General features: G+C 39.3%; 2 protein-coding genes across 10 annotated transcripts in view; both read right to left on the bottom strand.

The window, feature by feature from the left end:
• ncoa1 (nuclear receptor coactivator 1) overlaps window positions 1–7,818 on the bottom strand; it is a 101,383-nt gene extending 93,565 nt beyond the window's left edge. For 3 of the 5 annotated variants that reach the window (XM_076874069.1, XM_076874071.1, XM_076874070.1), the window contains exon 1: window positions 7,206–7,818. The gene's annotated coding sequence lies outside the window, so the exon portion shown is untranslated. The remainder of the gene's footprint in view (window positions 1–7,205) is intronic. The other 2 variants (XM_076874068.1, XM_014409657.3) reach the window with 2 other exon arrangements.
• Window positions 7,819–12,889: 5,071 nt separating this feature from the next.
• fam184ab (family with sequence similarity 184 member Ab) overlaps window positions 12,890–24,261 on the bottom strand; it is a 229,571-nt gene continuing 218,199 nt past the window's right edge. For 2 of the 5 annotated variants that reach the window (XM_076874063.1, XM_076874066.1), the window contains one exon: window positions 12,890–13,362. In XM_076874063.1, coding sequence (XP_076730178.1) covers window positions 13,320–13,362 — 43 coding nt within the window. In that variant the 3' untranslated portion in view covers window positions 12,890–13,319. Of the gene's footprint in view, window positions 13,363–15,806; window positions 16,836–23,010; window positions 23,730–24,261 lie in introns of those variants that run through there. The other 3 variants (XM_076874062.1, XM_076874067.1, XM_076874065.1) reach the window with 2 other exon arrangements.

Below are 24,261 nucleotides of genomic sequence, written 5' to 3'. Positions count from 1 at the left end.
ACACATTATTCATCAAAGCAGCTAAATATGGTTTATGTGCAAATTTTATGGAAATGCACAAACAAGATTCAGTCAGAGACTTCTGTTCCAATCTGCAGCTTTATGACACCACTAAACACTGACTAATGTACACGCTGAGCCATAAGATCAGTGTGGCAGTCAGGTGACCCTCACTGATCTCTCTCAACAGAGACCAATCATCATCAGGCATTGTTTTCTATGTGACCCAAAGTGAAAGCACACTGTGGCATTTTCTCAGGTTGGCTGCAGGTATCCTGGGGGCTTCAAAACAAACAGCATTAATTAGAGGAAGAAAGCTGTGACAGTGGCAGGCAGGCTGCAGCACTGCTGAGTGCTAAAATGGCTGCTTGTTCTCCATACAGACGCAGAGCTGAGTGTGGAGGAGGAGGAGGGATCCCACTCCCAACAATATGCCTCAAACGTAGCTCATCCTTAGGTAGGCTTCATTGCTTGTGCCATAACGTAATAATGGAACTGAAAAACAGTATTAAATGCATATGATTATCCTCTTGTAAAATCAGCTGCTTACACATCTACAGTTTACATTAAGTCTCTCTTTCAAATGTAATTACTGAGCTTTTGGTATATCACCGCACGGCAGAGATCTAATAATTGTGTTTGTCCATGTTTTATTTACTTTTCATGTATTCTTTTCAGCTGAGTTCCAGTTCGCTTCTTTGGATGAGTTTTCTACTCTCAGTGCATGTGTAGAGCAGAGCGATATGACCAAAAATATTTATCACGATATAACTTTATTAGTGCAAAAAAAAACAAAAAAAAACCCATCAATGTATTTTCACTTAAACAAGCAGCTTTTTTATGTGCATTAAAGTTATATACAAAATTAACAGTGCAAATGCAAACTCCTTGCTGAAGGTTTAACCAAAAGGCATTTCTAGTGGAAATTGGCCGACATATCCTCAGCATAACCATGTATGATATCCACAAAACTTAAAAAGAGGTTATACACACACAATACAGTAATGTTATGTTGAAGCACAGTACGTATCACTCCGCGAGGCTCCTGCCTACGATAGCCGTAATGCTCCGACAATCCATCAAGTGGTGCGGGTTCATAGCTTAGCAAAGTCGTACTAAAACATTTGACAGATTTTCGAGTGCCGTGTACGACATAAAATCGTTTCGAGGTCAGTAAACACAACCAGAATTCATACATAAGGCACACGGGATTATAAGGGGCACTGTCGATTTTCAGAAAAATCAAAGGATTGATTTTAAGTGTGTCGTATTTTCCAAAAAACGGTAATAACGACAGTCCGCTAGCATGCGCTACCAGAAATAGTGCTTTGTTGTGTATCTGACGGACGAAAGCCAAACCAGTTCCACACCACTGAAGTTGCAGCATTTTTACAAACCAATTCTGGTTCATCAGTTTCATTCAACAATTCGCTTTCGCCCTTCTCATTCTGCGTCGCCGCCATGTGCGTATGAAAACAAAGGCACTGCGCATGCGTGTTTTACCCATATTCTATGGCCATATTTCATTTTCTTATCGTTGCCCAACATTACACCGGTATTACCGTGAACGGTATGATACGGCCCAGCCCTATGCATGTGTTTATTAGTTTCAGTTTGTTTATAATTACCAGAATATGGAGTGTATGTGTAGACCAGATTTAAGAAGTTCAGACCAGGTAATACAATACAACTGCATGACTCACAGGCATCCCAGTATCAATAAACACATGCACTCACGAACACATAGGCAAAATACGCCCCAATGGACCATTTCAACCTGATCCCTGCCACTCTGAAAGTAAAACAAAGCAACCCTCAAAAAAGTCAACAAATTGCAGTATTATGATAATAAATCTCCAGTCAAATAGCTCAAAACTGCAAAGAAACATTTTCTCTTATGAACTACCACATCTTACAGACTTCAGGGCATTTGTACTTTGTATTTTAACATCTGACCTGATGCCATGCTTTGGCATGTCACCTGGCTCAAACAGGCTCTCCTCCACACCGTTCATATTAAGTGCTTTAAAAACCCCAACATAGCTAGATTTTCCCATTTAAATGCAGCTAGCCAAACAGCCACTTACTGCTACAGAGACAGACAGAACAGTGGACAGTACATAAAACTCATTGCTGCAGTCTGGGGCAGCACAAATGCGATCCCCTTAAACTGATTTTTAATTTTAGTGTCGTTATTTTCCTCTTCAGTATCAATGCTGTCTCTAGGTAGCTATAATAAACTAATCTAAGTCTATTAGCTGCAACCAACCAAGCACATGACACATGTTCCATACTGACAGAAGATGGCACGAAACATGTTTTTAAAACAGTTTTTAAGAGCAGAGCTCAATGGTGTAAATTAGCCTTTATATGTACAGCGTTTCATGTCCCCTATAAAGGTGTGGATGACTGGGCTGTTTATCTAATGGGCAGGAAAATCCATAGACTTCTGTTAAACAAGTAACTCTCATCGATTGCCTTTACTGTACGTTTACTGTATGACCAACTGAGCTTATATGTCACCAAAAAGAGGTTCTCTTTAAACCAGGAAAAACAGTGGTTATTATCTATATCTTTTCGCTGCCTCTAAGCTGTAAACAAAGTCTATCCATTATTTAAATATTAGTTTTGATGTTTTTTGTTTGTTTTTCTTAAACGCTGCAAAACAATAATAGTGAAATTCGCTACTTCCAGCCTCGTTTTGTTTTGACAATCTTGTTGGGCTTAATGTGCTGCCATGCTGGTGCCACACTCAGAGACCTCGAGCTGAATAACTGAGGCCTACGCTGAACTCCGTATACTTATGTGGGCTACATCTCGGTCAAATGAAGCACAGTTACAATGCTTTCACTTAGAACAAGACAAAGTCTGCAGCAGCAATACTACACGTACTACACAAACAGATTAGCAGCTATCACTGAGCACACTCAAGCAAAAACAAAGTAGTCAATTGCTCCATGCATGATAAGAAAAATCAAATGATTTTCCCCTAAAAATACCTGCAAAAGCTTACAAAGATATTATTTTAGGATTTGGAGAAAAGTAATCTGACAAATACACCTTGGTAAGCATAAGATCTCAGGCTACAAGAAAAAAAACAGCTTAATTCTTAAAGCCTATGCATAATAAGCCCTTGAGTCACGGCAGCTGCTTTGCATTTTCTTGCATTTTGTGTCTGAAAACAGTCAACTGGAAAACTTTAACTTGTTAACTTGGGATCTATGGAAATATCCATTGCCTCCCCTGCATGTAAAACAGATTTACACTCAAGGAGCAAAGCCCAATTCAGCCCTCTTATCACAGACTTCTGTTTACATATCAAAGACAGAACTCTTAAGGCACAATTTAGATGACTGTTTAAACACCATTTGTCAGTTACCATTGCAATAAAAGGTCAAATTTCAAAGTATTAATAAAGCTCAAATTGAATTTATGAGCAGCCTATTGTAATCCTAATATTTAAGGTAATCAGTAAATGATCAGCAACATCAGCTTAGCCTTAAGGTTTATTCACCATAAGAATATCCATTTGAAAATAAATAACTATCAAACAAGCTGCCTTCAGTTTTTTACTAGGGGTGTTAACAACATCCAAACAGATTAAACACGATATAAATGCAGCATCATATCACAGCTCCCCGTGTGAAACTGTGAATGCCTGGAAATGCGTGAAACTTTGGTGAAAATTGGAATAATCAGAGACAATTCTGGGAACAAGTTTAGTGGAAATACATCACAATAATTAACTCTTTGTATTTTGATCATAATTAAATTTCAAGCAAGTGTGAAGCTGTGCCCATGAAGACAAACCTGCAGCATCCCAAGGATCAGTTTGAATTAGAGTTCAATGTACAGCTGACCCCTTGTAGAATATATCAACTTGGCAGTATTTCCCCCCATTAAGCATCATATTATGTTTGAAGCTACTTAAAATCTATATTTTTAGCTGAAATGTTTTTGCTTTGTAGTCAAGTGTATGGAATGGTAAATGGTAAATGGTAAATGGCCTGTATTTATATAGCGCTTTACATATCCAGTCATCCACCCATTCACACACACAATCACACACTGATGATGGCAAGCTACATTGTAGCCACAGCCACCCTGGGGTGCACTGACAGAGGCGAGGAAGTCAAAGACTGCGAATTCAATTTCCAAATGCGCACCTCTGCTCACAATGGTGCGCATAACCCTAACTAGGGCTGCACGATTAATCGTTAGAAAATCGCGATCTCGATTCATACTTATGTGCGATCTCATTTCCAAATGACATTCCAATCCCATTAATTAATAAGTACAGAAACTGGCTTCAGTTCAGCTGGAGGCACAGCAGGGATCATCTTGCAAGGAGTATAAGGAGCTAAATAGGTAAACTAATCATTTACACGTGCTTCTAGAAAAAAAAACACCCCCACAGAGTACTGATAATGTGTCCAAACCAAAATAAAACAACACTTATGACCTTTGTTTTTCCCCGAAAAACACTAGAATTGATTATATGCATGATGACTGGTCAGTTAAGGATTTACGACAGGACACACTCCATCAATGGCATCATTGTCCAAACAATAACTAAAAGCCAGAATTAGTTAAAGGCAGTTAAACTACAACAGACCATGTGTGTATAGAAAGCAGCTGGTTGAAGGGGAAATTCTCTGCTTCTCACTTCATGTCTGAAACCAAAATACTGGATGCTGTGAAGCAGCTCATGGTGTTGTGACATCCCTAGTATTTAAGGAAAGTATTTCACAAAAAATGTTTGCTTCATTAAATTTACATTTTTTGGGCTACAGCTCCATAGGACCCTATTCATCCTCATGATCTCACAAGAGCTCCACATGAAACCGAACTCCAAAGAGTTTAAGTTCTCAGCCTTGTGCCACATAATATTGGGTTAAGCTGTACTCTGAAGTGGAATTATAGTGCATGTCTATTTGCATGTTGTAACAATAAGCACAGGTAAGACGCTGACTGGCGAAAAAGTTGATGGAGTTTACAATGAAGGGGAAGAACAACATCAATGATTTAAAACTACATATGAAAAGCACATCAAACAGCTGAAGAGAACAGTTTTCACTGCTAGTCTTTTGACTTAAACACTTGGTTTAACACAAAGGACCAACTACAACACAAATACATGCAAGAGTAACCTAAATTACTAGCTGTTACACACATTTTTGAAATTGCACCTGATGACACCACACAGCTATAACCGACATTATAGACACTTTGAGGTTCTGCACAAGATTCAAGGCACAAGTTACAGGTAAACAAAGGCTTCAGGCTTCAGTGCTCATTTAGTTAAACTTTTCAAGTACTGGCACATGTTTCAGGCAATCAAAATGAATGAGAAGTCGATCAAGCATAGAAACAAGCATAACAAGCATTGAAAGTATAAATATGGGCCCATCCACAGGTTAGTGAAATCCTATGATGAATGGCATGTCGACACGTTGATGTTTTGAAACCTGACATGAACAGCAAGGGGTGGATATGACTGTGATGCACTCGCCACTGAGAATACAATCCTATTTTCTGACTCTTTATTTGACTATAAAGTATAAAATTAACTTATTTTAGTCAATATGAAACAAGCAACCGAACCAAGGAAGTTTACCAGTAAAGTGCTTACTGAGGTCACAGAGCAAGGGAACTCAAGGCATTTAAACTTCTATATAAACATTAACATTTATAAGTCATTTGGAAACCAGTCACTCCCCTGTTGAAACCTTGAAACCTGACACTGGCACAAGCCAGTGTACTCCTACTGCTGGTCCCAAGGCCAGATTAATGAGGAGGAATATATCAGGAAAAGCCTCTGGTGTAAAATTATTTCTCAATTAAACACATGGACCATCAAGAATAAGATTGTCATGACGGATCGGTTGGGTCCCAGGGTTAACAACAACCACCTCCGGTGCTGTTGGCCAACGCAATGCCAGTGAAAACTGTGCTGCTGTTGGCTAAAAACAAAGGGAGAATAGAGGGGGAAGGCATGTTAGGAGGCAGCAAGAGAGAAGGAAAAGCAGGAGTGTGGAAGTAAGAGTAGGGACTGTATCAGTCACAGTCCTTACACTTAAAGGGTGAGACCTGGCTGATATGATGGATAGCAGGAAAGTAGGAATATTGTGCATGCAGTAGACCAGGTAAAACGGAAGCAAACTGTTCTACCACAGTGTAGACAGAGTTTTGGACAAGAGCAAAGAGAAGATTCATAGATGTACAGAAGGAGGACATGCAGATATATGGCAGACAAGAAAAGAAGTCATCCCCTGTTGGTCATCGGAAAGAATGCAAGCTAAATAGTGAGAAAAAGTTTCCTCATATTCAGTCACACAAATTTGCACATTTGCTCATGTCTGCAGCATGTATACCTTCCACATTCACCCCTGAAAACAGAGCAATAGCTGCGTTATAATTGAAAATTATTATAATTTACCTAACAGTACAGTTCACAGTACCACATTTCATTTGGCACAACTTTAAACAGACTGCTTTTCCTGACACAATCCATTTGTGTCCACAGCTGGAATTCAACCAACAACCTCTGTTTGCAAAGCAAATGTGTAAACAGAGATCAAGTATAAGGCCAAAATGATCAACTCCACCACCAACCCTCTTCCAACAGCCTCCATATGTGGACTTATTCCCTCTGGAAAACGTGGATTTCGTGCTCACTAACGTGACACGAGTCCAAGGAAAGTTCATAGCCAGAAACAAAAAGTCAGTGGATTAAAGGGCTGTGACTATTTCACGAACTGCCGTGACAGGCAGACATGTTTATATTGTCTATGCTAACACGCAGCTAGCCTGGCTAAGTGCTGCTGCTATGACAATGGATACCGCCAATTGTCGGACACGCCCACCATCAAAGCCTGTAAGCCACGCTGATTTGTGAATCTGGCCTGAATGAACCATAGCGACACCTTGAGGCCGGCTCTACCATATTACATAAGACCTGCCTGATCTCGTTTCTTTGCAGGTGGCGGGGGAGTGAAGAAGGAGTGAAAGAAAAAGCTCCGCGGAGCCTTGCACGTTATAAATCCCGCTGAGAAGATGGTGTCTGTGAAATTTAGTAACGTTATGTGGAAAAACCAAAAATGAGTCAGGCAAGTTTGGAGGCCCTGAGCGCACCCTGCGCTGCTGCAGCCACTTGAGTCAGGGTTTGTAGGGATGACATGTCATGCATTCACGGCGATGCTTACCTGTTCAGCCGTCCGTTCAGCTTGCAAACACTGAGACCTTGCTTCACGCTGGCTGATTAATTCCCAGGCAAACAAAAGAGTCAGTTTAGACTGTGTGCAAAGCAAGCCAGTTAGCTAACTTGGCTGACCAGCTTAACTTGCAGCTTGCTGGCGACCAGGATGGTCAGATGTCTGACTTTTTTATCCACTCTCACTTTGCACAGATAAATCTGCGCTTAACTGTGGCCACCATGTTATAAACACACTCAGGTTAAGATGGGTGACCGGGGGAGTTGTATGTTAGCTGGCTCGCTATCAATTTAACGTCAGCTTATGTTGACAAACAAGCCTGCGTGCTTAAAATCACACACACACCACTCTGAGCCAGCTAACGCCAGGTTGCTAGCACGGCTAGCTTAGCCAGCTAAGTAGCTCCGCTAAATCCAAACCTCGCTCCGAAAATCCGCTCACCTCGCGTGCGACTTGTGTCCCGTCAGCAGCAGCAAACCGTAAGTAACTCCGAGAACCACTTGCGAAAGGTTTCTGCGTTTCAATGACGGCGCACTTGCTTTTGCTAGCCCGAGTTATCGCTTTGGTCTCTGCTCTCCGCCATTTCCAATCGCTCAACACAAACAAACAGGGCTGCTCGTGCGCGCGGAGCGTCGAGGCGCGCTCACGCCGAGGGCAGCGGGCAGACGCTTCCACAGTGCTGACAGAGGGGAGACCCGACTGTTGATTACATGTGATTAATGTGTCGCATGTGTCAGGGTGAATGTGCAGACATACAACGTGTATTTAGCCACACCGCACCGAGTGACTGGAGGAGGGTGAGCACTGATGCTTTCTGGAAACTATTAGGCCTCCTAAATCCAGATGCTGTACACGCACTGTGCAAAATCCCTGATGTGTCATATATCTCGCCGGGGCGTTTTCAAGAAAACATGGTTTGGGAAGGGCAGGTAGAAAACATTGGGTCTCCTACAGAAAGCTGCACCAAGGCGAGAGAGTTCAAGCGTCATGGAATCTGGGAGTCACAAGTGATGGAAAGCTGGAGTGTGAGATAGATCTGCAGATTGGTACCTGTCAGGATTCTCAAGCAGTCATCATGGCAAAGAGATGAGTCGGATCTGGTTCGATGGACTGACTGATGGATGTCATTGATTTTCAGGTTCATGTGCAGCTCTGTGCTGTGTTTACAGAAAGTAGTACATTAAATACTTTGTACGTACACCAGTATAACTCTCCAGGTTAAGGAGGTGACCACTATGCTACAAGCTGGGAATTTTGCCCTTCCCCTGCTCTCTTCCACCTTTCCTGATAACCCTCAAAGGTGAAAAAAAAAATTGGTGAAAATGCTAAAGTTTTATCATCAAAATGTAGTTAAAGTTTAACAGTCTTTATTCAGATTCATACATGCAATTTTAGTGAATCCTATATTTTGATTTATCAGTATGTACATCACTCTAATTGTTTTGAAATTAATTATGAATTTCTTATATACCGATATATGGTTTTATTTTAATAATATAACTTCACCAATTCAGTGTATTAGTGGAGTTATACAAATAATAGGTAACTAAAGTTGGTATGTACTGTATACAGTACCAAGAACCATATCTGCATCCAAAATCGGGTGTAGTTGAAGTAGAAAGGTGTCAAATTACTTAAAATACAGGTACATTAAAACTGTACTCAACAGTTTACTCATAAAGCACCGTTTCAGCAAAAGAAAAAGTAATCTGAAGGTGTTTTATACTGTACAGAGAAAGACCCAATGAACAGACAGTCCCCTCAGCAAGCATTTGGCAATGATGGGAGGAAGAAAAAAAATCTGCAAACAGATTTACTATAAAAAAAAAAGTCAGATTTAGAAAAGAATAAATAAATAAATTAGGCAGTTAAATTTATCATAAGAAAAAAAACTTTACAAATTGACAGTATTTTTCACACATTTACAGGAAAAAAAACAGGCAAATGTATGAAAAAATGGTAAATTTAAGAGATATATGTAAAGGGTAAAATCAGGTCAATTTCTTAAAAAAAATTACCAAAAGAAATACTGAGATAAAAGCTGACAGTCAAGAAGAAATAAACACTATGTGACAAAAAACTCTCAAATATATAAAATAAAAGTTAGAAAACAGCATTTTAGTGAAGGAGCCATACAAAGTTAATCACTTATTTGAGCTCCACTAATCAATAACTGATCGTAAATGTTGCTGGAAAACAGCGACACGTTTTCTTTGTTATCATTGAGCTTATCAGCAAACTGCATTTCCAATCTGGACTCCACTGGTCACTAAAAGTGCAACAGGAACACAACACACTGCGTACACGTTCAGTAATATGTATGGGTCGATGCCACCCCAACCCCCCTTCAGCACCGCTTCTGTTTTTGGTTCATTTGAACCAGATGACGGAGTTGCCCAACAAGTGAAAAATCACTGTAAGCATCTGCAGAAGCAGATCTGATTTGTCATTTGGCATCTTTAACTTAATTTTATATAAATGCTGATCATTATTTTGCTTTCGTTTCCACTCACATGAAAACACTGTCACAGAGACGTGCACGGACTTTGCTCTGTCAGAGCTCGCAGTTCATCTTCTGCTGTTTTCTGGCAAGTTTTGGAAACCACTGAGGCCAAATTTATAAATATAGCGTATATCCTCATCTCTATAAACTAACGCAGCAGCACAACACTCATCTGTTAAGTGTGCCTGTCATCCTGCCGCTCCTTTGAACTCTGGATGTTATGATAAAATTACAGTAGCGTGTTTAAGGCAGCATATTCTGGGAAATACACTGAAGTAATTACATTGTGTGTAATATGTTGATTGGTCACTCGCATACTTCAGAGTGCTTTTACTTCAGAGTTCAAGGTTATGAGTTATGAAAGCAGGCGTTTGGACACATGGAGTTCTAGACGTGGGATTTATTGTTGTTTATCTGTCTTTTATTGCCTTTTTCAAATTTAATAATGCCTGTTAAATGCCTCTTTACAGCGTGCCTGAAAGTAGTGGTGAAATCTGAAGATGAGTCACGCCTGGATTAAAACCATTTTTGTTATGCATTTACAGCCCAAGTTTATAGTGTAAATGATCTACAGTTAATTTACTACTGCTGTGCTCGCAGTCGGCTCGATTCCAAGTTATTCTTCCTTTTTTTTAACGTCATGGCTGAGATCCCTGTTAGGAAAGAAAACAGGTTCCTAAAATATCCAGTGTCAAGCTTGATAGCCTCTCAGTGAAGCATAAATAAAAACAACTGACAGTGCGGCGCTAGCATGAATTATTTCTGAGTCTTTTTGGATAAAACTGCACGCAGAGAGAAAGCGTATGTTTATGAACATCACAAACATCTGAAGTTTGTGTTAACACAACAGCAAAAAGAGCAGCTGAGAGGCTCTGCAGCAACTTTTGGTTTCTCTCAGACCTCTAGTTTATTGTCAGAGTGACTCAGTTAAGAGTTATTGTGAGCTTCTGACCACTTCTACATGTACTTTATGAGTGAAAACGCTAAGTTTGAACTGTACATTGTGTACAGGGTCAGAGGTGGACGGTTAGCGGTAGCTATTAACTGTCCTGCAGCTGCTCAGTTTCTGCATTGCCTGTATCAGATAAAAATATTTTAATTATTTTTTAAAAATGGTTGAAGTTCATTTTCTAATGATGTTCTATTGATGTTATTACGGGGATGTTATTAGGTCCATCGTCTACTTCTGCAGGTTGGAAAAACAGTAAACAGACGTGGGATAAGAAACAGGAGCGTATTCAAAATGAGAAATTACTTGATGTAAATATAATTTTTTTTACATTTTAATTTCTGCAGTTTTCAGGTGAGGAGTCTACAGTGTCCAAGGCTCAAGTGTTCTTTTTCTCTTTTGTCATCCATGAGGTTTGGCTCTTATTCGTCACCAGAGATGGGCAGTAACACATAATCTGATTACTTTTTTGAAGTAATGAGTAAAGTAATTGGATTACTGTTACTTTCCTGTAAGCACGCTGTGTTACTGCGTTACTAAACCGTGATTTTGCTTGCGAGAGTGTCTCAAATGATGTATGAGTGTGCGACGTCCGTGGCAGCAACAGACACCTGTGCAGATCAACGATGCATAATATGGAGTGCAGGAGAGAGTACGACCACGCAGCGTTTTAAGTGTGTACTGACATTACTTTGAGTTTGATTCGGTAAACAGTTACAAAAACATTAGCGTCCACTGTACACTCTGGAAGGGAAGAAACTAAGTAATAAAGTAATTAATTACTTTTGAAAATAGGCAATCGATAAGTAACTGGATTACTTTCTTGGAGAAGTAATCGGTAATTAGTAACTAATTACTATTTTTAAGTAACTTGACCAACACTGTTGGTTACACTGGGCGAGACGGTCAGCATGGAGTTCACTGTCAGCGTTTGGCAGCACACTGGCTGATGAAACTTTACAGACAGCTTTGAAGTAACATATAAATCTAAAGGCAGCAGACATTTACTTAATTTCTTACTTAGTATAGAACATAAAAACAACTAAAACAAACAAGAAAAATATAGTTGTTGTTTTTTTCAAATTTATAACAAAAATGTCAGAAAAAATCTAAATGTATAGAAAAAAAATCTACAATCAAAAGATTCACATTTCTGAGAAAAGAAATCTCAAATTCAGTGGTAAAATATTACAAATTTACAAGAAAAAAGGGCAAATTTCTGAGAGTCCTTTTTAAAGCTTCAGCTTTGTGTGTCAAGATTTGCTGGATCTCATTTGTGATTTCCAGTAATAATAATAATCATTTTAAAAGAAGCCAGGCTTTGTGGGACAATTTTATAGAGAAAATTTATATTAATTTCTTTTTAAAAAAAAAAACTTTATGCTTGCATTTATTTCTGTGTGAGGTTCCAAGTTATTCAATGTGTTTATTATAAAATGCAAGTGACTGATTATGGGGGAAAAAACAATCAAAAAATCGAATTCATATTAAAACAACTTACCTGAAATGGTCATTTTTATTTAGTTTCATACGTTTTTGTTTCTGGTATCCATTAGACTGAAATAAACAGATTAAAACTCAGGCCAGAAAGAAACAGGCTTTCAGATCGTTTTTAAACGATTAAAGGAAATTCTATGATATTATGAGACGGCTCCAGGAAATTATGAAAGCACTTGTTGCTACTTTCTCATATTTAATCAATCAAATAACTGCAAGAGAAATAAACTGACCTGCAGTGTGTACAGAGAGGTTGATTCAGAGTTGCTTAATCTTGCTACAATGACTCATTAACAATGAACAGGTAGTGCAGGGCCTCATAGAAGTAAAGTGTGATTGGACACACACTCTGAACCTTATCGGCTCATTGAATGTGAGCTGATAACTTGGCCAGCTGTTAGGTCAGTTTATAGATTAAGCAGATGAGATAAATTTAAATTCTTGGATTCTTTCTTCTTCTGTTTCTTTTTTAAATCCCAGGCTCTTTGGTGACTTGAGGACTCTGACTTTTACCCGGTAACATCTGGGATGGGCTCCAGTTGTGACATGAATTTAGATAAAAGAGTGTAAAACAGATAAATATTGTTCAAATCTTCCGGTGAAACATCAGCTGGCAAGAGCTCCAGTTATAAAACAGTGCAGGCATGTAAATCCACACTCATCAGTATAGCGGCATAAATTTCATCTTCAAACAGAGGATTCACAATATGATAACATACACCTGAGTTACACTGCATTAAACAGGAATGGTTTATTTAGATGAGCAATGAGAACCAGCTGGGGGTGAGATAAGGGACTTTTGTTGGCGTCTCATTTTGCTTTTACATCACAAACGAATGAACACAGCTTTTGTATTTTGTAAAACATCAGAACAAATAAACCCAGATTAGCAGACAGTATTTCAGATTTTAATTCTGGACAGAAAAGGGTGCAGTGCCCACTGTCCATTTTGCAGACTGCAATTTAAAATAAAAACGAGTGTCCGGATGGAGAGTGTCTCAGCGAGGCGGCGGTGTTTGGAGGGGAAGTCATTTGAAGAGTTTGAACTTGCGCATCAGTGGCTGGACAGTCTCTTTTGGATACGGCTTCAGGGCTAAACACGTGGGGATGTTCTCAGGCTGTTCGATCCAAAGCTTGTGGGAGACACCAGCCTGCGTCAGAGACTCAGACAGACCAGAGAGGGCAGCCTCGTCTGGAGCCTGGAGACAAAAAAAGCATGCTCTCACTGATGACTGCAACAGATTCCTGCAATGAAGGACAGAGTTCTGGGAACAAAACACTGCAGGTCTGTCCAAACAAGAGGCTGAGACAGTACATCTATTTCTATATGCACCACTTTGTTTGTCCTAACAGGCTTTGGTGGGTTTAATAAAGCAGCCCAGTAAAAACAATAGACAACAGCTGTTAAGAGTAATACACCAGCACAATGCTTTCCTTTTAAATGTAAAGGGGAACATCTTGAAAGCTGAAAACAGGCAAAATGAAAGACACCCCTTGCCAGTCTCTTAAAAATGTAATATCATATTATGTTTATAGGGAATAAATCAGCACTCTGACACTTCTTTTAAAAGTGAAGTGCAATTTAAAAATATATATATTTTAATAGAAAAACTGGGAGAAGTTAATAATAACACAACACACTGTAAAGCCTCCTATTGGGCCGAAGTGGACCTTTCACTGGCTTTGGCCTCTGTGTTTGACAGCCCTGCTTCTGAGGAGAAAAATCTCTTATTGCGAACTTCTACTTGAAATTACAGACTTTAAAAGTCTAATGAATTACAGGGAAAATGTATCTGCTAGCGCATAATTTATCACCGTATCGTAATGTGTAGGACTGGTCTTTTAATTCGGCGCTCAGCTTGATCACTCTGATATTATTATTTGTTAAAATGAAGGGTTTTAAATGCTGCTAGAGAAGCAATGACTGTGAATAATAGCCATAAATCGATATTATATAGAAATTTACTGCTGCTGCTGATTTCAAATAAGAATGTCGACTTATAACATCTCCGTATTTAATCTGTATCGGGCGATGAACCCGCAATATGCTCCAAGAAGCTAAAGTAGCGAATTTCTGAACAGAGTTTGGCACGGCTGTCTTACCCCCAGCACCACCTTGTGCATGGAGTCCAGCTCGGACAGGTAGCGCTGTGTGTCCGGATCTCCGTAGTGCAGGTGGATGGCGGCGGTAGCGGCGTGGCAGGCCTGAGTTATCACGGCCCCCAGGGGCCAGGACAGTTTATGAACCAGATCCGAGCGGACCACTACGTACTGGACCAGCCGGCCGGGAGACCCGGCTCCTGACGCCGCCATCTTTAGCCCGGACAGGAACTCATGCTCTGTTTATTTTCCGGGTCAAACTGTTAATAACGTGTTATGAGCAGCACTACCGCCCTCTAGCGGTCACTGTTAAGACTCCATAGTGTAGCAGCCTGTTCGTTTGGTGTAAGATTCTATGGTATTTATGATTGCATTAACAAGGAAACAGCTGGGTAAACACCACAGATTTTTCCCCTTTTCTACCACACCTTATATTTCTTATTTTTCCACTTTATTTTCACCTTCTTTCTTCTCTCTAAACATAAATCATAATCCTACTCATCATAAATATATATTTATAAAAACACTACAAACCATTTTATCTGTATACATATAAGAATGTGTTCTTCCTTCACCTTATCCCATTTATTTGTCCATCAAATTTCAAATGCATATACAACTGTCTGCAGATGAGCTCACGTAAATTGTGTCAATTACTTCTGTAAATAGTAAAGCCTCCTGTGATTTGATCAATTTAGCAGAAATTCAAGCTGCCAAAAACAAAATTCATAGAAACATGTTTAAGTAATAAATGATTTTAAATAACTAAGTAGATTTGGGAGCACAGGAGGACAGTAGCTACTTCTACTGACTGTTGGGAAGTTTTTGATGAACAGCCTCATTTTAAAGCGATGTTTGGCACAGCTGCATCATAAAGCCCATAAAGCTGCTCTGCTGATGATGTGATCTCATATCTCCAGTGAGCACAACAGTGTTCAAGACAACCTTTACGTCTACTTTTAATTTCTACTGAAAAGTATTTGTCTGTAGAGTCCTGCCCCCAGCATGAGGGAGTGTGTTGTGTTGTTAGACCAAACAACGCAATGCATACATGTTAGGATAAATCTGTGTCTAGGCTTTGGAGCACAGTGTAAGGGTGTGAGGGTGGGCTCCAGGAGGAGCAGGATAAACACTCGCGGGTGTGTTGTTGACAGCTGTGTTGTTCATAGTGAGTTATTTAAGATGCGCAAACCTTCTGCCCCAGTGCAGCACAAGCTCTTAATGAAGCAGTCGTTCCACACGTCACATTGAACTGACATGTCGTTAAAATGAAGCTCTGAACTGAGGATGTCTCATTCGCTTTATAACTCGTTGCCTCGACTCCTCGCCTCTCTTCCTTTCACCCCAATCAGCCCTGTGTATTTAGAGTACCGTCTCTTCCTCTGCTTTTCCATCTGTTTCCCCTCACTCCTGTATTAATTCAACAAAAACTAAAAGCTTTTGTTTTCTTTTTTTATACCTCATAACAAAATAAGTTAACTTCAATAATGGAAAAAACCCCCACAAATCACCAGTTCATTAAAAAAAGACAAGCAAACGCCAGTAAATGTCACAATAATAATTTATTAAGCATACACATTATAATATAAATATAAAATATGCTATTTTTGATTTTAAAATTGGTGAGACATCATTATATCTGTGTTGAGACAGACGACCATACAAACAGGTTTTAATATTCTACCAAAATCGGCTGAAACTTCTATGCAGCTGTAACAAACTCGCCATGATGGTGCCGTCCTAAAATCAGAGCCTGTATTCACGGAGCACGCCAGAGAAGTGTAACTGATCTAGGATCAGGTCCGAAGTTAATGTCACCATAAATGAGGAGGCGAACTGGTCTTAGATCAGCCCTCCTAGTCTAAGATGCTGTATGCAGTGGGGCCCACGTACAAAGAGAGCACAATTACCTACCGTATAATTCTTTATATATAGTTCTTACTGTAGTCCAACAATGGCAATTAGCAGCATGAAAATGCACCACTCATATTTTATTCTAGTTCCAAGAAACTGCAAAATAAGTCGAAGAGTAAAGGAATGAAATAAACATCAAACATACGGATGATCATTGTCACTGTACTACGAGAGAAACTCCTCCACAGTGAAACAATCAGAGAGAATCAAACAATCAAATCAGATCGGAGCGATGACATTTGATGTCGCGGTCGGGTTCAATTCACTTTGGTCTCGGTCAACGGCAGGAAGTGGAAAATCGTGGCGTTTCTCCCAGAAGTGGAAATCAGCGACATCAGGTTCTGTGCGTTTGATCGACACGTCGAGGAGAAGCGATTCTCAAACCAGGATTTACAGTTTCGGTCGACTGATTCCAAAGTGGATTGATCCCCGAACCGATCAATGACGATAAATAACAAATAGTTTGAAGATTTTTTCCAGTTTTTTGTTTGTTTTTTTTCATCGGTTTTTTCTTTTTCTTTTTTTTAAAAGTTCGGTTGACATGCTGAATCGTTGTGTTTGCAGGTCTGTGGTCGATCAAAAGGAAAAGTATTGGGCGAACCACTCCTGGCGCTGAGCGTCCGGGGAGTCGATGGCAGAGTCCTTTGTTTCAGGAGGGCTTCAGGACGGACACACACAAACAGAAAGTTAAGGAAAGAGAAGTGAGAGGCTGATCGCTCAGCTCGTTTAGTCTTAAACATAAAGGGGTGAAAAGCACAAGCTTCACTTTAACGCTCTCCGATTTTTTCACACCGAAAGTCGATGTGTTTTTATAATAATCCAACTTTAGCCTCAAATGATGACTTTCTGATTGAAAAGAAAATGATGCTCTAATGCTTTCATCTCTCAGGAAAATATAGGTTCAGCTGAGCGGCCTTCCTCCAGCGAAGCTCCACAATCTGATCCAAAGCTAAAAACCTTTTTCCTTTTTTGCCTCCAAAATCAAAAACAAACATTCACACTCTGTTGATATTAACATGCAGAAAGAGCGGGGGACACACATTAACAACTGTGTGGAAGATGTTTGTTTTAGTACTTCGTCCGGTCTAAATACTGAAATAAATCAAACTGAGCTCTGCATCTAAAACATCAGTGACTGTGTGGTTTTGTGGAGGTTCATGCGAGACACGGTGTAGATGTTAATTTTGGACGTATTTTCCTAACTATTACAATAGCCCAAAGCAGCCTCTGTGTTAGTTTGTGAACATGAGCTAGTGACGGAGCATTACCAAAGCCGATCTAACCCTACATGTAACGGGATGCCCGCCTGTGCACATGTCTTCATTGTAACCAGTGATGTAACAGATGAGTTCAGCCAGTTCTTTAGTTACCACATTCCCTCCTTCCTATTGGTTGTTGTGTCGCCTGATCCTGACTTCTCCTGCTGTGTCCAATACTACGTGTGTTTTTATGTGTGTTATTTTCACTGCAGTGGCAGATTGTCGTTTACATGTTTGTTTTTAGAAAATAAAATTATTTAGACAGAAAGATAAGGGGGAATTCTGTTTCTCCTCAGACAGACCAGCTAAACTTTTTTACTATCATGAATCAATAATCATTAATATTACTGTTAATTTAGCTGTTTGTGTGTCTACCTCTGATGCTTTGAGAAAATGTAACTGGGGTTTTGACCTTTTTCCACACTCCACTGGTGTTTTTGTGTGATTTAAGTTTGAAATCTGAGCGTTTGAATGTGTAATTTTCTTTTCTGTCCACAGGGGGCAGCATAACCACAAGATTCAAGATGAGCCACGCCAGTGTTTGTCCTTCTCCGCTCTCCATTACAGCTGATTGAATGACTACTCTCCTGTGCAGCCTTTGGAAAGTAACCACCCGCAATGTTTTTTCTCTAAGTAAAGGTTTAGTGAAGTTCACACAGTCCTTTGAAGTGAATAGATCTTTTAAAGAGTATTCCCCGTTTAGCAAAACTGTTAAAAACACATGGCTGTAGCAGCGCCGTCCCTCATCACCATGAGAACGGTTTAATTTGGCTCCTCAAAAAATCATATCACGATGCTGCTGCAGTAAATCATCACTAGAGCCTCAAAACAGCTGAAAATAGTTACAAAAATGGAACAATTTCATCCTGTCTGAATAAGATTTTCTGATAGACCTTAAAAGCTATTTTTTTGGATGTTATTTGCCTTTAGATGCTTCAATAATGTAGAGATCTGGGCTCAGGGGAGGCCAGTCCATGACCGATAGAGTTTATTATGTTGTTCTATCCAGGATTGCTTTGACTGCAGTGGGATCACTGTCATGCAAAACGAAATTTTGTAATGTTTGGCAAACTGTTATTTTTTGGGCATTTTATAGATTCATTAAAAGAAATATAAAGAAAGGGAACAATTATGTATTTTAGTGACAGGCTACTAGTAACAAAGTGTCTAAAGACACAATTTAAAATGGGTTCTTTGCTTGTCATGTGCACACACTGGTTTATCTCTTGAGTTTTTTTTATTTATTTATTGAATTTTATTGTTTTATTTATATTTTGATATTGCTAGGGATGATGCAATGATCGGGGACCATTCTTAATTTCGTTGTTCTCGTGACAATGACAATAAAGTTTCTGATTCTGATTCTGAGTTGATGGTTTTTTATGCTTGAATGATTCATAGATCAGTAACAAACAAAAACCATTTTTTGAAGCAAATAACGAGAAATGAAAATGGCTTTTGCATCTTTTTTTTTACCTATTCATGCTTGTCTGGATGAAAAAACAACAACGTGATGCTTCCCCACTTCACTGCCTGTTATTGTATGGCTACTACACCATATTTGAAAACTAGGCACCAAAGTTAAAACTACATTCTGAAACTGTAATACTTTTAAACTTCAAACAGCTATTGGACTGAATTGGAGGTTTTTGTGTGTCTCTGTTTTCTTCCGCATCTTAAAGGGAAGTACAGATTCAGTTGAGCAGCCTCTCTTCAGTGGAAGCTGAAAAATCAGATTCAAAGCTCTGAAGCCTTTGTTTTTTAAAAGATACAATTATTTGTCTTGAAATCAAAGTTTCACACAGGAGTTTGGACACAGCTCTGCATCTATAATATTAGTAATTGTGTGGATGAGTGTTTATGCAAGATATGGTGTAGACGTTAAATTCTGAATTCTTTGGAAGTATTTGAGTTTAACAAAAAATAAAAAGCCCAAAGCACCCTTTGTGTTGCTTTGTGAACACGAAATTGTGATGGACCATTAAGAAGGAAAATCTAACCCTAGAAGTAACAGGGTAACTGTCTGTGAAACGCACAAACTGTCATGTAATGCACTTTCTATGAAAATGTCACAACATTTGCTTCTTCCTATTTTTGTGTCTCTGAAGCACTTCCAATGTTTCTACCGCCCTGCGATGCATTTTAATCCTACGGCTGTGTTCACATTATAAAGGATGGGTGTAGCCACTGTGGCATCACCCATTGGCTAGTAAAGTCCGATTAAAGAAGCCTAAAGTTGTTTACGCTAATGCTTATTAATCATTGTGATTAAAAAGCCTCCTCTCTGACTCTAATATTGACCACAGTTCACAAAACAAGGTTAACATCATTTCCAGTATGACCTTAACATTGAATTATTCTTTATACTATTTATTTTTTGTTACTCTCTCACTGATTAATTCAAAACTGCTGCAAAACAGTAGCCAGAAATGCACAAAACGAACCGATGGGACTGAACAGGCCAATCACAAGCTGTGGGTTGCGTCGATTCGATGTTTAATAGCTTTTTTTTAAAATGAGGGGCAGGTTTTGGTGTAGGATTCCCGCTGAAACACAACTTGGGGATTAAGCTCAACTTTTCAGATTCTTAAGCTTTGTGCATCTTTTATATTGTCTTTGTCACATTTTAAAAGAGCACTGATGGGCTGAGCTTGGTGAGTATATGTGTGTTAAAATACTTTAAGAGGTTAGTTTCCTCAGCAGGTAACTCTATAACACTAAATTACTTTAAATTGGCATTATCCAATGATTTAAAGTCTATTCTTTTCCAGGAGAATGCCAATCGCGGCTGGAATTTATATGATCTAATCAAGCTGCAGTTCCTTCCTGACTCACGTCCTCAGAGGGGAAACACACCGTTCCCCAAAGTTTGAACTAATTAGTGTGTGCATCTATTAAAAACAAACACCTATCGGAGCCACTTCTGTTTCTTAATGGGCTACTTCTTAAACAAACAGTCCCATAACCCCGGGGCGATGCTAAAATTTTACGAGGGTATTTTTTTGTTATTTTACTTTCTCCCAAAAAGACCTCCCTTATATTTGCTTAGCCTAATAAATCTTGTTTATGCTGCGCACAGTCACAGTGCAGACTCAAGGCGTTCTGTTTTACCACAAATTCATAAAATATTCATGTTAATGTATAATTTGTGCTCACGGTCATCTCATATTAAACACCCTCAGAGTCTGTATTCTCAGTGTGTGCACTGACTGACAGAATCACGAGGCGATCAGAGGATTTTAAAGATAATTTTCAGGAAGCTTTGATGCAGGAAGTGCAGCTTTCTGTTCGCAAGAAGAAAAGGAGAAAAGAGAGGTGAAATGTGGTGGCATGAAACCGTGAGCAGAGAAGCTGGATGACTTGCAGGAGCAGGGCAGGAAATACGATGGAGAGGAGATGAAAAGAGATTGGCAGAGCATGAGAAGATGAATCAAGGTCAGAGGAAGAAGTAAGAAGAGCTAGAGGAGCGTATCAGATTGAAGGAGGGAGTCTATCCATTGTACGTGACAGCAGAGAGAGGATGTGGCCTCTCTTTGCATTTGCACAAATACTGGACATTGAGGGGGAAACAGAGGGCTAGAAACTCAGCAGGCTTTTACAAATGTGTGCACTTCACCTGCCTACCTTATTTTTTAAGGGATCAAGGTGCAGTCATATCATCTGCAGCTCAAGTGTTTAAGATTTGGTCTTTCAGTTGTACATTTCAATCATGTAGATCAGCGGTCCCCAACCCCCGGGCCTCGGACCGGTACCGGTCTGTGAGTCGTTTGGTACCGGGCCGCGAGAGCTGAGGCTCAGGTGTGAAATGTATGGTTTTCAGGGTTTTTATCAGTTTTCAGCGTTATTTTGTTATCGTTTTTATCGTTTACTCGGTTTTCCTGGGTCTTTTCACTAGTTTTATTTTGTTGTATTTATCCGCGACACCTTAAAGGCCGGTCCGTGAAAATATTGTCGGGCATAAACCGGTGCGTGGCGCAAAAAAGGTTGGGGACCGCTGATGTAGATTACTTCAATTTGCATTGTTTGCACTTTGTTTACTTATCTATATGTTTATATCAAAACTATTTAATTTAAAATATAATTTTTTTTACTATACTTTTTACGATCCATCCATCCATTTTGTTCCACTTATCCAGTTCAGGGTCTTGCTGTAAGGTGACATTGCTGGCCATGACCTTTTAATATACTATGATATTTTAGGCCTTTTAAACAGCTTTAAAGAATCCCAGGACTGTATGAGTAAATGCACACGTTAGAACAGCTACCTGAAGACAGCTTATCTTTATTTTTATAAAGATAATAAGATCAGCTTATGTGAGAGCCAAAAGCTGAGACTTCAGTCTGCTCTAAAGGTTCATTCAGCTATTTTTTTTTCTATTCTTGAATCTGTATGATGTCAACAGATTACTAATATGGTCAAATCTGGCTGTGAGCACAGAAGCTGCACCCACGTTCTGTTTAAACTTTCTGTTTTTGAGGGGCAGCCATTGAGAAGAAAGCGGGCCTTGAAGGGGGAGGGGTCTAAAATGCCTTGTTTTAGAGAGTCATTGAACTGGCTTGGCGTCTCGTTGGCTCTGGTAAATGAGGATTATTATTGTTGCAGAGTTTTGTATTTCAGATTTTGATTTATATTATTGTGTTTTTGGTGCATGATACTTGATATTTTGTTTTTTCTTCTGGTGTTTTTCTCTTTAGTTCCTGTCGACATGATTGTCTTGATTCCTTTCAGCTGTTTCTTATTCCTCAACTGTTTCTAATCCCTCTAATTCTCCTACATTTATATGCAGCTTACTCCTGACTTTCTTGTTGTCTGTCTGATACGCGTCTATGAAGCTTGTTTTTATTTTATTTGTTTGGGGTTTTTGCTGTCCATACCCCAAAATTTAGGGTCATTAACCTAAAACACGTAACTTTGAGTTAGTCATCTTGAATTTAGGATTAGATTAGGATTAGTCTGGGACTTAAACATACCCAATTTAACACCATTAACAGGCTGTTATACATATTGCGTTCTATATTTTCCTATCCTATCTCCTTCAGCCAAAACGGGTGCAAGCTGCAGTCTAATAACTACTCTTTACTGCTCTGATGTCTGACTTACTTCTTCTATACAAACTGAAGTCTATTTGAATAACGTTTATCAGGGTTAAACACGTAACGACTTATTGATTTAAAGAGGCCAGCATAGCAAATCGCTCAAGTGTAAGGAAAATGTTTACCATCACTCAAACTGTTTGTTAAGAACAAAGAGTGTGAAGAGTGAGAGCAGAGATAAATTGTACTATAGTCTGAAAACATTTCAAAGCCTCTAACACCTGACCTCATACTGTCATCGCCTTACTTTGTTGTGCATGTTAGAATGTGTGTTAGGGTACAGCTCTGGCAATGAGGAATAATAATGCGTGTGTGCTTGTGCAAGCATTTTAAATCAACAGAGGTTTGTCCCAAGCTTTTGCAAAGCAGCCACTGCGCCTTACTCGGCAGTACAACATGCAGCACAAAGGAAAGAAACCACTCACTCACACACATGCTGTAAACCTACATGCAACTACACCCCCCCCCCCCCCCTCATCCCGCCACCCCTCACACGCATACACACTGCATGTATTCATGTGAGAAGCATGTTGCATAATTTATCATCATATCAGTTCACACAGTTCGTCACAGCCACCAAAGCAGCGTTTACTGGAGCGTAGAGTAGAGCAGGATCAAAATAAGACACCACCACACACAGAGGGAGACGGTCCATAATAGCAAAAGACAATATCTACTTCAATACAAGTCTGCATTAAAAAAAACGTTTATTTACTTTTTACAAAAACGGTCGAGCCCATTTCGAGTCGAGTAAAAGTGCAACATGCTGAAATTTAGATGATGGTGAGGATGAAGAAAGAAACGTCACAGTGTGACACAAAACAACGACAAAAAAGACACAGTGGATAATAACAACAGGTAGTGTAAACGTCCTGAACTGAAAAGAAGAGAAAACAAAACCAAAAAAAAAAGAACATTCAGCATGCACACAGTTCAGACAGCAACATGTTCGGACTGATGGGAAAGAAAAGAAATCAAAAGTAAAAACATGCCCCTTTTGCATTCCAAGGCCATTCTTTGAAGCTTCAGTCGCACACGGGACTCTTGTGTTTATGTTGCCCTTTCCATATTATTCACTTCTATTTAAAGAGCTGCCAATGCCTCTGAGTTCAAACGTGCTGCAGCAGAAAGTAGTCGTGTCCTTTAATGTCGACTCAGGGTCAGCTGGTTTGTGATATAAACAGTAAAAACCTCAGGCCCTGAAAGGAGGCAGAAAATCATCTACAAGTCTTTTTGATTAACTGTTCGCCAAACCCTAACCCCGAGGAGAGAGGCTGTTATCAAAAACTATTAACGGTTATTATCACCAAAAAGTATGAAAGGACCAAACTGTCGTCATAGCTTAGCATTTATATGACTTAGGGTACTCCAGACGTTTAGGCTCTAGATGTCTTTGATGTAAAACTATCTACAATCCATAGTTAAATAGTTTGGACATTATTTCCACTTAAAAATCTAAATCAAGAAAAACAAAGTGGTGAGGATTTGATTGAACCTGGTTTGCTCTACTGTAAGCTGCAAACAGTAGCATGTCTGTTAGCTTATTAGCTTAAAATTAGCTTTTAAAAAGTAGCCCTGGTTACTTTAAAAGCCAAAAACATTACATCAACCATGCATTAAACAGTTTTTTCTATTGTTTTTTTCCCCAGTGGTTTAAAGTAGTAGGATTAAACTTGGTTTTCAAAAAAATAGCCCTTGCCTGACTCTCTCAGTTGTCTCTAACAGTCCTTT

This window comes from Maylandia zebra, linkage group LG15 (genome assembly GCF_041146795.1).
Source record: "Maylandia zebra isolate NMK-2024a linkage group LG15, Mzebra_GT3a, whole genome shotgun sequence".
Classification (NCBI taxonomy): Eukaryota; Metazoa; Chordata; class Actinopteri; order Cichliformes; family Cichlidae; genus Maylandia; species Maylandia zebra.
Note: the sequence above shows the minus strand (reverse complement) of the source record. Positions and strands in the feature narration are given on the sequence as shown.